The sequence below is a fragment of the Polypterus senegalus genome, chromosome 7 (genome assembly GCF_016835505.1).
Source record: "Polypterus senegalus isolate Bchr_013 chromosome 7, ASM1683550v1, whole genome shotgun sequence".
Taxonomy (NCBI): Eukaryota; Metazoa; Chordata; class Cladistia; order Polypteriformes; family Polypteridae; genus Polypterus; species Polypterus senegalus.
In genome coordinates this window covers 80,164,115-80,178,588 of record NC_053160.1, presented here as the reverse complement: position 1 = coordinate 80,178,588, position 14,474 = coordinate 80,164,115, and the positions used below count along the sequence as shown (strand labels likewise).

The 14,474-nt window shown below is 34.9% G+C and overlaps 1 protein-coding gene across 2 annotated transcripts in view; it reads right to left on the bottom strand.

Annotated features, from left to right (window-relative positions):
- The window catches only part of LOC120532677 (3'-5' RNA helicase YTHDC2), a 98,371-nt gene that overhangs the window by 20,069 nt on the left and 63,828 nt on the right, over positions 1-14,474 (bottom strand). For both annotated transcript variants that reach the window (XM_039758935.1, XM_039758936.1), the window contains 8 exons: positions 13,628-13,733; positions 11,203-11,322; positions 10,838-11,110; positions 10,335-10,461; positions 7,237-7,442; positions 5,651-5,846; positions 4,023-4,129; positions 2,954-3,246 (listed from right to left, as the gene is read on the bottom strand). In XM_039758935.1, coding sequence (XP_039614869.1) covers positions 2,954-3,246; positions 4,023-4,129; positions 5,651-5,846; positions 7,237-7,442; positions 10,335-10,461; positions 10,838-11,110; positions 11,203-11,322; positions 13,628-13,733 — 1,428 coding nt within the window. The remainder of the gene's footprint in view (positions 1-2,953; positions 3,247-4,022; positions 4,130-5,650; positions 5,847-7,236; positions 7,443-10,334; positions 10,462-10,837; positions 11,111-11,202; positions 11,323-13,627; positions 13,734-14,474) is intronic.

Genomic DNA, 14,474 nt, shown 5'->3' with positions numbered 1-14,474 from the left:
ACACATTATAGTAATAAAGTGCACACAACCCACTTCACCCCAAAGTCCAGGCCTCACACTGCCTCTTTGCTTCTTCAGGCCGCCTCCTTGCCTTCTCCAAGACCTTGTCCTTCCTTCTCTCCCAACTCCAGCCATCAAATGGAGGGAGGCAGCCCTTTTTATAAGCACCCGGATGTGCTCCAGGTGTGCTCCGGCAATCTTCCACCAGCACTTCTCAGTGTGGCGGAAGTGCCAGCTGCATACCCTGAAGCACTCCGGGTGTCCCTGCTTCTCCTCCCCCCAGCACTTCCAGGAGTGGCGGAAGTGCTGAGGTCCAGGGCTCTCTAGGCATTGGGGCGCCCCGTGGCAGTGACCACAGGCCCCTACAGGGTTGAGCTTCCAAGCTCTCTACCCGTGGTCCCCAAAGCAACCAGAGTGGTTGCCTCTTTGTGGTCAGGAGGAGGCGCAAGCCCTCCTCCGGTCCTCCTGGACATCCCGGCTGGGTAGCAGCCCCAGCCACTCACCACAATATAAATATATATATTCTTTATATATTGGATTCTGTACTATTTCAAGTTTAAGTTAACTGCATAGCACTCTGGGTAATACTATTAAAAATGTAGGCTCAGTATTACACACCATTTACATATAAGTCCACACAAAAAGACATTACTACACCGTTATATAACTATGATATATGACTTTACTACACCGACTGTGGTATAGTGGGTCCGTGGCTTAAAAAAAAAAAAAAAAAGGGCCAGGTTTTAATCCATACCGCCGTGTCATTCTCCCTGGGGGCGATTGCATGACCGCAGGGAGTTAATGAGGTGGTTGGAGTGAGTCGCACCTGCACGTGTGGGTGCGATCATTCTCAATTACCTCATTGGCTTCCTGCGGTGTGTGATTAAGGTGCTGCGCCCATGGAGGCGCGGGGGTATGTATATATATGGGTTGGTAGAAAAGGGGGATGGAGAGATAGATCGATCGAGGTGAAGAAAAAGGAGATTGAAGGACGTGAAACAGCCATCTTAACAGCCATGATCTGGCAATCTGTAAGTAGGAGACAGCACAAGCTGGGGCCCCGCAAAGAACCGTTTGTCTGTGGCGCTCTAGGGGATAGTCCATCCCACTGAAAGTTCTGTTGGAGTGAGATGAGCAAGGCAGGTGTCCTCCCAAGAGATCTGAGGAGCGACTAAGGTTGTGAGAAAGGCAGTGATGTCCGTAAGGAAGCCAAGATGGAGGTCGGCCGAATGGAGCTTGTTGCTGTTGGGGTCTCCGCCAGTTACAAGACTTATGGGTGAGCCGGGGAGAACTAGAGAAGGAGGTGTGCTAGGTTTGTGAAGAGTGAGACTGCATTTTTAACCTCGGATTTTAAAGGATTTATTTATTGTTTTTATCCCCACTGAACACTTGCTTTTATGGATTATTTATTGAAACTATGATGCAATGCACTTTTTTTTTTGGACACTGTTTGCTGGTTTAAAAATAAAAGCACTTTTGCACTATCCCCTGGCTTTATTAGAGAATTTTTTTCATTTGTCAGCTCATCTCGGTCATAATTATCGACAGTGTTGGGTTTTAAAGCTCCCAGCAGACGAATGGGAGCCAGGAGCGAACCTGCATCGTCACACCGACACAGTTCATTTCCTTCTGCATGCTAGTTCCATCTGCATGTTTCCTGCTAATTTATATAGATTAAGTTATGTACTGGTGGTTTCTGTACTATCAAACATTGGCTGGTACAGATCTGCGATTTAATGCTGGCCTATAACCCAGCTGAAAAGTAAATTTCCAGAAAAATATATGGCGAACAAGGTCACAAGTGGATAGAGCATATTTGCTGCAGAAAATGCTTTGGTGAATTTCACCAATCAACACTAACCTTTAGTATATGTAACATGTACTAAAGTCTGAACATCTACCAATATTTACAACATAAAAACAAGATACATAAACTTTTGTCACCAAATGCTTCAAGAGGAAGTGTTTTAACTTTATTACCAAAATAATAAAGCTTAATATAGTAACACTATACTGACCAGTACATACTGTACATATAATCAATTCAATTAAATAGCTTCCTGAGATTTAACATCACCTGACCCCGATAGGCACTCAGCAAAAAACCTTCATCACAACTGTTACATTTAATGTTCTTGATGTCTCAGAGAAAAATGTAACAGGTGTTTTTTTTTTTTTATAAAACAAAATATAATAACAATATACTGTATCTCTCAAAGACCTATTTCACTCCTAAACCAAGTCAAGGGTTTAGAGAAAGTGCTCTCCAAACATTTATAGAAAATACTGCTTGATATTTTTTTCACATGACTAGACCAGGTTCATCAACGTCAGATAATCTTCATTTTGTAATATTTAATTATCAAGTTAACAAACTACACACACTACATCCATGTCTGAACACCATGAGTTAATCTCTAGATAAAGAAAATATTCATTGATCAACCTGAAGACTATTTACCTGCCACACCACATAGTAATGGACTTAGTCCTTAAATCTTTCCCTAGATAAAACAGCTGAACCTAAAATTGTAAAACCTCTATCAAAAGAAATAATGCAATTTTAAACTTGTCTGCTAGAGAAACGAGAGGTATTTGAAGGAGAAACACAAAACAAAAGCTTCTCCTATAAAAAGAGCATATGCTACTCTACCTTTCTAATGCAGACAATTAATCTGAGCCCACATTACAGATAAACATGATGTCAGAAGAGTACCTGAGCTAATCTGTTAAAATGAACAGTTTCCTTTCACTCTGTTGCAAGATTCTGCAGATTTATAAGTTACTATCACACAAAGCTTCAAAACATTAGTGAAACAAAACTTTTAATCTAATGCATAATAAATTCTACATGATTTAAAAAAATAACAATGTTTTCTGCCTGTATATGATAACAGAAGAATATTTTCAAAACCCCTAATAAATCCTTAAAGTAACTGTAAATATTAACCTTTCAGTATTTGAAGTTTCATCTACAAATTCATTGTCAACAGAACTCTTTCGACTGTTGGTTGCTCTCCATGATGACAACTGTGGTGGTTCTTCAGAAGACATGGGTCTTGGGCGCTGACCAATCCCAGTTGGCTGTTGCAGCCCTGTGACATGCTCTTCTGTGGTAAGTGCAGATACAAGTGCTCTCATAGTAGCTTCATCAACTTGAGACCAAGGTTTTGATGGTGCTCGTATTCGACGCAGAAAGAGACTATGCCATTTTTGTCTTAGCTGGAAGGTCAGATTGGCAGTCTTTAAATAACAGAAAACACAGAAATAATTTATTAAATAATAGTAAAAATCTACAGTGTAACCACATTAAAATGTAGTTAACATTTTCTGAAGATGGCTAAAAATACAACTGCAAACAGTTCAAATGCACAGTGACCTCAGATCACGGAGATCAGATCACCATATACAGGAGTTAATATTAAGTAATATAAACTGCAAAAGAAATGGCATGGTAACATATTAAGCAGGAAAAGTCATTACTGTCAAATGTCTTTTTTGGCATTCTAGAATTCAGCATTTGTGTCAAGAAAACATTTGAGATGATTGTTAAAATCTATAATCATAACCTTAAACAAGTTAAAAATTCTGAAAAAAATCACACAATCCAATAAAAATTATAAAAGTGTAGTTTGCTTTTTAACAATTTTAGGTTATCATGTTCATGCTTAGAAAGTAAAAAATACTGATTGGTCATAAAAGGACCAAGTGCCACTGACTATATTAAAACCCTCAAGTGTTTAGCATTTCCAAGCTTAAAAGCTTTGTGACCCACAGACTTAATATGTCTATCTGATTAATACTCAGCTGCCACTATGAAATCTAAACTTGAATTTGAATAAAATCAGTTTAAACAGAAATGCTTCATATAAACCATGACTTTCAATGATACATAAAGTTTTCCAATTGCAACAATATTAACTGTGAATACTTAACAATTATTAGCAAGTACTATACCTACATACTTTGCAGTGAAAAATGGTAAGTGATAAAATAAAGCAACTGGCTCACTTAAGTACCTCTTGTTCTAATTTGAAATGCATCCATTCATCTATTTTTAGAGTAGCCAAGTTACTTGATGATCGTTCTTCCATCTCACTGTCACTGCTATCATTTGTTCCATCAACTGTAAGGTAGTTATAAAAATGCTTATTAAAAATGATAAGTTTAGGACTAAAAATGATCAAAATATACCTCAAAAAGAGAATATAATAAAAGGGGGACCTGTCTCACATTATTATGATGGAGTAAATATATTTAAACTGTACAAAATTCATTTATAAATGTACTAGTACAGAAACACTAACCCCAAAAAACGTAATGATATTTAAAATAACAGGTAATAAATTGAACAATTAAAAAAGATATACTGTAGATTTAAACCACATTTTACAACAAAATAGCAAGTAAAGAATGACAATTTCAATGAACCAAAGATGCAATAATTCAGCTAGAATCCCAAGTCTTCTCAATATTTATCAAATAAATCTATCAAAAGGGAGAAGTAACACTGTATTTTGCATTAGTGCTTCAATGAATTACTCCAAAATGTTTTTTAATCCAAAATAAAGTTTCTGTAGTAAAACTGTGGTTTTACAAATTTCAGTCTTCTTTGGTTAATAAAGTAAACAGCTTTCTTAATATCAGAGATGGACATTCTTACAAGTTCACTGCTTGCTGCTTTTAACTTGAATCATGGTACATCAAAGTTTTAGAAAACAATTTGTAGGAAAATATATTAATTGAACAAAACCTACTTGTTTTATAGTTTGTAAGTGAAAGGTAACAGAAGAGTTACTAGTCCAGAGGATACCTGCTTTGCTAATAAAATATATAATTCTAAACTTAACTGGAGCAGAACAACCAAATATTCATATGCAAATCATATATTTAAAATCATTAACTGAAACTTCCAGGTGTCCTACAATATGTTAACCAGTCTGCATGTTTAGCTTAGCATTTAAAGAACTGATCAGTACAAGTAAATTTACACAGTGGTGATAAAAATGGTCATACGTTACTAACTCATTAAGCCCAATGAGACTGTTCGAAGAGATAACAGAGGAGAGGTTTAGAAAAGGCAAGAGAGGTAATGTTTTTAATTGTTTCCTCTTGTGTTCCAAAGTCATTGATCCAGAAGACCAATGACCCGTCCACTCCCCTCCCCCTTTTGCCACATTATACTATGAATTATTAAGGATCATCACAGTGGAAATGTCCTATCTAAGATCACCCTCAAGAACAAAACAATGTACCCTCTATCACTGTGCTCAGATTCAAGACTGCTGGTGTATTTCCAAATCTTGCTAAGCCTACACGCACCTATTCCTGAATTAAACAAAGTTTGTTATTTTGCACTGAAGAAATTTATATTTCAATCTGCCTTTTCTGATGTAAATCAAAACCTAGCATCTAAGGAAACATGCTTTAAATTAAAAACAGCTCATCACGCAAAAATGTCGCAAACAACTGCAAAGCTAAACATACATTTGAATTCTGAAAAAGTATATCTAAGACTGGTAAAAAGAAATAAAAAGGACAAAATCCCAAAATGGAAAGAGCACAATGGTCTACTTATATTCAACATGACCTTGTAAGCAAGTGTCTATGATAATTAATATTTTTGCAATAATTAATACCATAGTACCTCTTTGCACTATTGGTTCCTGTAAAGCAGTGCTTGGCAGCTTAGCTGTTCCTCCAAAAATAGCAACTGTAAATGGTGTCACTACAGAACAGCACCGTATACTGGCAATTCTGTGCGATCTGATCATTTCATCATATATTAACCAGTCTGTGGGTAGTGACTGAATAGCTGTGGCCTGACCATTTTCTGGAGGGATCTGAAGAAATGCAAACAGACACAAAATGAATGCTAATTAAATCAAATATATGTATAGTTTAATAGAATTCTATTAAACTGAAAATTTTAATGCAATGGAACAAAGTTGATAGGAATCCTTAAAGTTACAAAGCATAAATATTTCAATAGTAACATAAAATAAATAGTACCAAACATTACATGCAAAAACAGCAAAAGACAATACAGTATTTAATACATAGTCAAACTTGATTTACCACATTGAGCGTTTTAGGAAATTAACTACATATATGAATAGTGGTTCTTCTTTTACAAGACCTATATCATGCACTTACTAACTAAATTGACAAATAATTTATCCAACGGAATGTGGTGTTTAATTTTATGGCTTGCTGTGGCTTATTGTGAGGTGTGCATCAATCTTGACTGGAATGAAGTGTAAGGCCTTCATTTTTTCAGGTTTTTTTTGTTGTTTGGAAAATTTGCCATGGTCTGTATTTTTAATGAAAATGTGAACTTGGACAAGGTCTGATTGGGAATGATTGAATATATTACCAAAGAAAAACATTCATTGCCAAAGATGCAATTTAAAGATAGTGACATTTTAATTCCAGTGGGAACTGTGGGAAAAGGCGATGGCAAAATTAAATGACACCACTCTTAGCAATAGTGTTTTCACTTAAAACTGAGGATCTGAAATTTCTGCTCTTTCATGCTGGTGTTATAATGCTCAGCTCCTGATTACTTAGAGCACACCAGCTGGCCAGCTAATTAATTTCCATCTGGTATAAAATCTCATCACTTTCCGACATCAAGCCTATCAGAATGGTGTCATGCATGAACTACACATCTTATATCAGATGGATCCCTGGAAGCTTAGCTGTCAACGTAAAAGGTAAGAAGCAGTAAAGGACAGATGCTGTGTGATTTCGGGCTCTTTGAATCTAATAGCTATCTAACCTTGAATGTTGTGCCTCTGTTCCTAAGAAAGCCACACATACAGTAACATTTAGAAATGTGTAAATAAATCCTGTATGTACAAGTTATCTGTGGCAGAAAATTTAAGAAAGGACCTTACATAGGAACTTGCAATATAATACAGGCTTATCCTAGTAATGAGCCATAATTGCAGTATCCTCTACTAATCTTCAGAAATAAAAGCAATTCATCATTAATATCTAATGCTCTTCAAGACAGACAGATAACATTCTTAAGCATGTTATCTTGACTAAATACTGTATATTGCTAAATTTCCATATTTCCTATTGTTCGCTAAGATGTAAATTAAGTTAAGTAAAGAAAATTAATTTTGACAAACAATGGGAATAACTGCCAATATAGTGCAAATGGCAGTAATTCAGTGAATGTTACAATAAGGTCAATAAACTAAAAGAGTATTTATAAAACTTTACCTTTTTGAAATTTGGCTGGCTCAAAACTGAGGTAGGATGAATTCTGACTTTCTTTTCTTTTGCACCCACTAACTTAAAATTCTCCTTGTCTACATGGATGAGGTTGGGATATATTCCAGCAACAAGGGCAGCTTTCACCACTGCCCAGTTTTCAGAATTGAGATTCACATCACGAATGTCACCTCCACCTCTAGCCCTAACAAAACCTATAAGGACAAAATATACTCATTAGCACACAAGCACATTCTTTTACTTTATTTAGTTATTCACTTTTAAAAATTTTATCCTAAATGTAACATATGATTGAACACAAAAAGGGCACAGTTGCAGTAACTCTTTAAAAAATGTTGCCCAAACATAGAACAATTAAAACACTGATACCATTTCCTGTTTTACTTCCCTCAGCAATTGCTTTAATATTTGTTTAGATTTAATTTGAAAATTTTTATGTGCAGAATTAAATGAGGAAAATAGATCTGATAAATGCAACTTGGATAATTAATTTTACTGCAATATAGTACACACAATACTGAGTAAAAATGCACATTTTATTACTCTATACCATATTAAAGAATAAATCACAATACAAATGCAAAAACACATGTTAAATGCAATACAAGAACTCTACATATTAAAGCTCCTATATTTAATTTTACAAGCACTTTTTATTTGTTCTTGGGCTTGTGTTCATAGTCATGCTCAGGAAAGGAAAGAATAAAAACAATGACTTTCTTTCCCCATCCATTTTCTAACCTGCATATCAAGCAAGTTCCAAATTTCCTAACGATATTAAGTATTAAAATTGTGTATTTTATGTGCCCTATTATTATTAGAAAGTATATTAGAAACATGACCTTTATTTCCTCTGAAGATATAAATATCCATAAAAACGTTTTTAATAAAACACAAAAAGCCATAACTCATAAATTAGGCTTTTTGACCTTGACTGATTACAGATTTTGTTGTCACAAAGAGTGTAATTGACATTTTTATCAAAATAAATATCTGTTTGCTTAAAAATTTCAATAATATAACCTTTAAGAAATTGCATGCTTACCTTAACGCCAACAACAAATATCAATTTTAGGGAAATAAAGCATTTTTCACTATAAAACCTTAACTTCAAAAGAACATAAGCCCCTGCTACCTTTAAAGGGAACTGTCATTGTTCTGTCTGTTACATGGTCTTCCAGTTAATGTTACTTTACTTTCCTTTGTTGTATCATCTATAGAACTTGTCAGCAATCATTACCCTCAAGTAAAATATAGCACACAAACTGCCATTGATTTTTATAATAAAAAAATATTCAGTCAAAATTTACAATAGATGCTTTGAGTTTCTGTGCAAAGTATCAGCTTCATTATATTCATATAATACATTACTAAACAGTATTAATAAGAAGAAATAATCAATTAACATTTGTGAACATTTACACGTTTTAATTTACCTTTTGAAATTTCTGTAGTATATATCTGTGTAGTTTTTTTTAAATTGTAACTCATCATGTGGGCTACTGCTTCAATTGCATTTTAGGGATTACAATATAAAAATGCACATACTGTATTTATATAGCACTTAAAAAATGCTTTCCTATTTGTAACCTTATTTTCCCATTTTTAATTTAATTATTCATTACATTTTGATTTATAATGCAGTGCATTTTTGTTTTTCTATGGGTTACCACCATTTTGGTAAGACAGTGCTGCAACTGACTTATTCACCAAGTTTGTGGATACTCTTTGGAAGTCCTGTGACAAGTATTGAGTTTTTTGGCAAACAGACCAGTGATTGTGTTTGAGTATGACTTTGGTTTAAGTTCTGGTTTTGTAGAATAATAGGCTTGATTTATTGGTTTTGACTTGGCACGTTATTTACTTATATTTCATCCTCTACTATTATTTGCTGCCATTTGTGACCTGCCATGTTTCTACTGTTAAGGGCACTAATCAGGTTTGTTGTTATATTTTATACAATGTGGTTGAACAGAGGGGTTGGGCTGTCAAATGATCAATCCCTTGGTGGACAACTGGCTTAGAGAGGTACAGCTCCATCTAAAATGAGCTGGAAGACTCCCACAAGTACTAAAGTTGTGCTTGGAATAAACAGAGGATGCATCTGTTCAGGATGAACTGAACACTCACCCCAGGAGGTGTTTTTCATGCATCTTGGGAGAGATTGGGGATACGGAATCTAAACAGATCCTGTCCAAGACCTCAGTAGTCAAGGTAGATGCAAGAAGATGTAACCAAAAGGTTGTTGATGTCAACGTAGTAACCCTAGGTCATGCTGGTGAACACCAGTGGTGAATTAAGTTATCAAGATGAAAAAGAGGTCTTCATCATGTTAAAAGGAGAGTCTAGACATTATACTAAGAGATAAGCAGACCTTAAACATTCTGAGCTTATGAAACTAAATGGCAATATAACATCACAGCTTTGGAGAATAGATTATAATGATTACATTGTTATATACAAAATATTTATGATGATGAATTCCATTGGGATGTAATGGTATGACAGGTCATATGGCTAACCCTTAAAAAGTGTTGAAAAGTTTGCTGCACTTTAAAAAACAATCTATACGTATTTATAAGGAATAACTGAATACTACAAATCCTTTAGCACCTTGCACACAAATGAGTACATTTTGTAGATAAGACTAAATGATTTGAAAATACATGTAAATAAAGGGACAGATTTCAGCCTAGAGGGTTGAAGGTGCTATTTATGGGGGTACCGCTCAGAACCGCTGCTTAACATCAGTAAAAAAAGAACCAAGGTTAAGGAGAACTTTACAAAAAAGATACCAAATATGCTTTTTATTTTGTAAACAAGAATTAACTTAGCCAGAAAGAGCATTCCTTAGAGGAGACATTGCCTGAAATATGTAAGGTGATTTGACAATTTTGGATAAGAAATGAGGATGGTAAACTAAGGTGGTGTACGGCATGTTTAAGAAAGAAAGCTACAGTAGAGGCTCCTTCTTAAACAAAAGTTGAATAAATTACACATGTTTAAGAAAGAAAGCTACAGTAGAGGCTCCTTCTTAAACAAAAGTTGAATAAATTACATTTTTTATTGCAAGCAAAAGTACACACCTATTGCTCTAAGTTGACCAAGTAACTGTGTCCTCATCCCAATGATAATTTCCATTGTAGCCTGGGAAAGAAAATTCTTTTCACAAAATGACCTCTCCCAGCCATCGCTACGAGCTTTCTGCCATGCCTATAAAATAATAATAACTGATAAAACAGTCTAGGATTTGAAAAATGAACAACTAATACAAATATCAACAGAACAAAATATTAAATAGTATTCACTACTTTAAGGTTGGCTTTTTGTAGCTTTACAGAGCATAACATAAGAAATACAACCGAAGCATTAAAATAAAAACTTAATACAAAAAGTAACAAATATACATTAAAAAGTACTGGCAATTCCTGCATGTAGTCAGAGAGTGAGAAGATTGTAATTACTGTATCGCAAAGTAGCTGTTATGACATTTGTTTATTAATTATAAAGCAGAAGTATCTGTAAGCATCAAATAAAGATAGGAAATACAACTAATAAAGAAAAAGATTACTATATCTTCAAAAAATACCTGAAAAGCCCTTAACAGTGCCATATGATCACTGAAGGTTCCTGCAGAGAAACGTTTTCTGCAAAGCATTGCTGCCCTTTTTTGTGCAGCCTGCACTGGCAAAACAAAAGGATCTCTGTAGGCAAGTGTGCAAGCAATAGTAAGAATAGGATCAAGGCATTTAAGAACTACAGCACACAAAACCATCTTTCCAAGGTGTGGTTCAACAGGAAGATCTGCAAGGTGATATCCAAGTTCTGTTAAGTCTTCCCAAAAATCCATGGCGTCAATGGTCTAAAAAGGGACAGTATTAGTAAACTAAAACATTTTTTCATAAAGCATTTAAAACTTTAATTGTCTTTGATGAAAAGTTCATTTAAATGTACCTTAAGCATCTGTACAGCATTCTTGATTATTAAAGTTGATGGTGGCTCTGGTGCTCTGGAAAGAAATTCTGCTACTGGACATGTGACAGGCGCTAGAAGTTTTGTATGTAAGCATAACTCCTGTTAAAATACAGATACATATATTACGTTCTTAAACTAGCCGAAAACCTTACACAGAATTAGTGAATTTTTTTAAGACAAAATAAGGAGGAAAACTGGTACATTTTATCTCTTTAGAAAGTCTTTAAAATGTCTCATTTTATGGAGCTGTAGAATATAATACACATGAAGGTTTGCCCTTGTCCATTCCTCTACATTGGAAAAACATGGTGCCAGAAATAGTTTTGTGAAATAATAAAAGCAATATTCATACTGGTTCCATTCAACATCCTGTGTCTACATAATTTTGGAAAAAAATCACGATATCCTAAATGAAACACAAATTTTTTACAAACAGTTAAACTGGACATTGGGGAACAGACGTTGATACTCATTTATTGCGAATTCAAGAAACCTGAATTTTTAAGTGTAATCATTCATGCTGCCAGGCCTCGATGAGTTAGCCTGCTTTTGTATTTTATAAAAGAAAAAAGAAACCAAAACCCAACTTAAACCAAGTGTAAGGAGTTTGGATGTAGTGGTTGCCTTCACTAGCTCAAGTCTGAGCACTTCTGAGACATATTCTATACTTAGATGGATTCTCCATTTTAGCTTGGATTTTCTATCCTTGGAAACTAACACAAGTACCTGAAACAGTTATCTGATATGACTAGTTTGTTTATATAACTGTTAATATAACTATTCTTTATAACCATTTAGTATTTTGTCTGATCATTCATTGTTAAGTACATCTGCTTTCTTTCTTAAATATAACTACAGTACAGTATTTGGACATAGATTTTGTTTTTTTAATTGTGGTTATCATGATCATTTCAAAGCAACCATGGCCATAATCTGGCAGAACCTATTTATCTTAACATTCAACACAGATGTAATGACATAGGTGGAAATAATCACCAAAAGAAAATGAGGAAATCGGGAATAAAAAGGAGGCATTTAGGTGTGGATGAAATACCATGGCTTCTGTTGTCTCTACCCATCATTCCTCTGGCCATCATGCATTTTCATTTTTTATGTCTTTCACTCAAGTATTTCTTTTTCTTTTTTCGTTAGTTGTATGTGTGTTCCACAGATGTGAATGTACTGTATATGTAAAAAAAATTGAGTGTGGGGGTGTACCATTCCTTTTCAAAGTAAGCAGTTGTGGATTTACATGTACAGTTTTGGAGGCCGGGGTCCACAGATGCGAATGCATTTTACAATGGAGTAGCCTGTGGGGAAATCATTGAGTTTAAACTGACACAGTTGACCCTGGCTTGTCTTTTATGTGAGGACATCACCTACGCCTCGACTTCTCTCTCACTCCCTTTTCACACACTTACAGCCACAGTGCCTGACACCCTGACTGGAGCTTTATAATTTTAACTTTCTCCTTCCATTTCAAATCTGAATGTTCATGCGAAACATGATCACGTCTTTTTTTTTCTGTCGAAAACACCATTCCTTCTTCAGTCATCCTGCCCCCCCCATGGTTAGTGCTGCTGCTCCCATGGCCTGTCAGTCGCTTCTCCTCTATCATTTCATAAAGTCCACTCTCAACACAACACTGAGCATGAATGTTAGTATATTAATAAATATCGATAAATAAAATAAAAAGTGTAAAGTCACCACATTTCAAAACTCAGCTAAAGAATTTTTGAGATTTTGGGGTATTATGTTGTGTGTCGCGCTGGGGGGAGTTACCCCTAAATATTGTATATGATAAAGCCAGCAATATTGTCTTCACTCTACTATTGCCACTCCTATGGACAGCACAATATCTCAAATGAGATTTTTTTGGTAGATGTGATACTCATGACCATGGCTCTTTTGATCCCATTGATTTTTCAGTTTTCTCACAGACACTGTCCTTAAATATATTTTCCTCTGTACTGTGGTATGCCCAAGATCCGGCAACTTTCAAATTTTTTATATTTAAAGATTAAAAGATTACTCTCAAAAAGTTCACAATGACTACTATTTTAGACCTTGCATTCTATTACTCATTTTTAATTAGAGGCATGACTTCTTATTTAACCAAATAATCTAGTTTTTTTTGTTTAAATCTCACATATTTCCTCCCCCAACAAGCAAAAAGATGATGTTACATGTTTTTTGCCTACTTGATTTAGTAACCACAAATATAATAAATGTAACAATAAATTATCCTGTTTCTCAAGGATATAACCCCAAACATGTAATGTGTGGTTCAGCACCTCATTTAGGGGTAGTAACTGGCTTAACATTACATTTGTAATATATTTAACAAGAATAAAATAGTTTGCATCTATGATTCCTTAAAATAAATAGACACAAAAATGCCTACCTGAAGGGGCATTCTTAGAAGTTCTGGTATCGGGAACTCCAACATGTTTTTAAAGCGCAATCTGCTAAACAGATGAAAACAAATGCCTGGTCGACAACGCCCAGCTCTGTAAAACATTAAATCAAACATTAAATTATGTGCAATTAACCAAATTATTTTACAGTGAAAGACCATACTTTAAATGGGACACACCAACCATTAACATTAAAATTACAATTTTAAAATTTGCTCCTAATGATCATTAAATATTTAGTATAACATTAAATAATCTAACTTTATCAAATATGCTTCAACTAATTCAGAGTCATGAGGAACAGGAGCCTAAGCAGCCAGGCTATCACAGGGCCCAATAACACACAGAACTAATCTAGAAATTCAAGTCATCTAACATGCAAGTCTTTGCAGATGTGGAAGGAATTGAACAGCACCCAAAAGAAGACTAATGAAGACAAAGAGAGAACATGCAAACTCCACAATGACAACCTCTGGATGCAGGTTTCAAAACCTGAATGCTGGTTAATGAGGCAGCACCACTGCCCACCATACCACAGTATCTACCAAATATTTATCAGTTTGCTAAAAGACTGATAAAAGGACCCATTCTAAAACATGAAAGGTCTATCTCACAGGCACTTAACTAGAAAGAGAGAGATGGAAAAAGACTGACTTTAGGTTACTCTTTTTGCCGTTGTTCTCTGGCTGCTCTCAGAGTCTTCTTGTTGCCAGATATTAATGTTGCATCATAGGACTTTCTGGAGTTTCAGTGTGATTTGGAAGCTCAAAATATGAACTAGGAAAATCACTTTTCTTATTGTGAATGTTTGTATGTACTGTATATGTCTCTTTA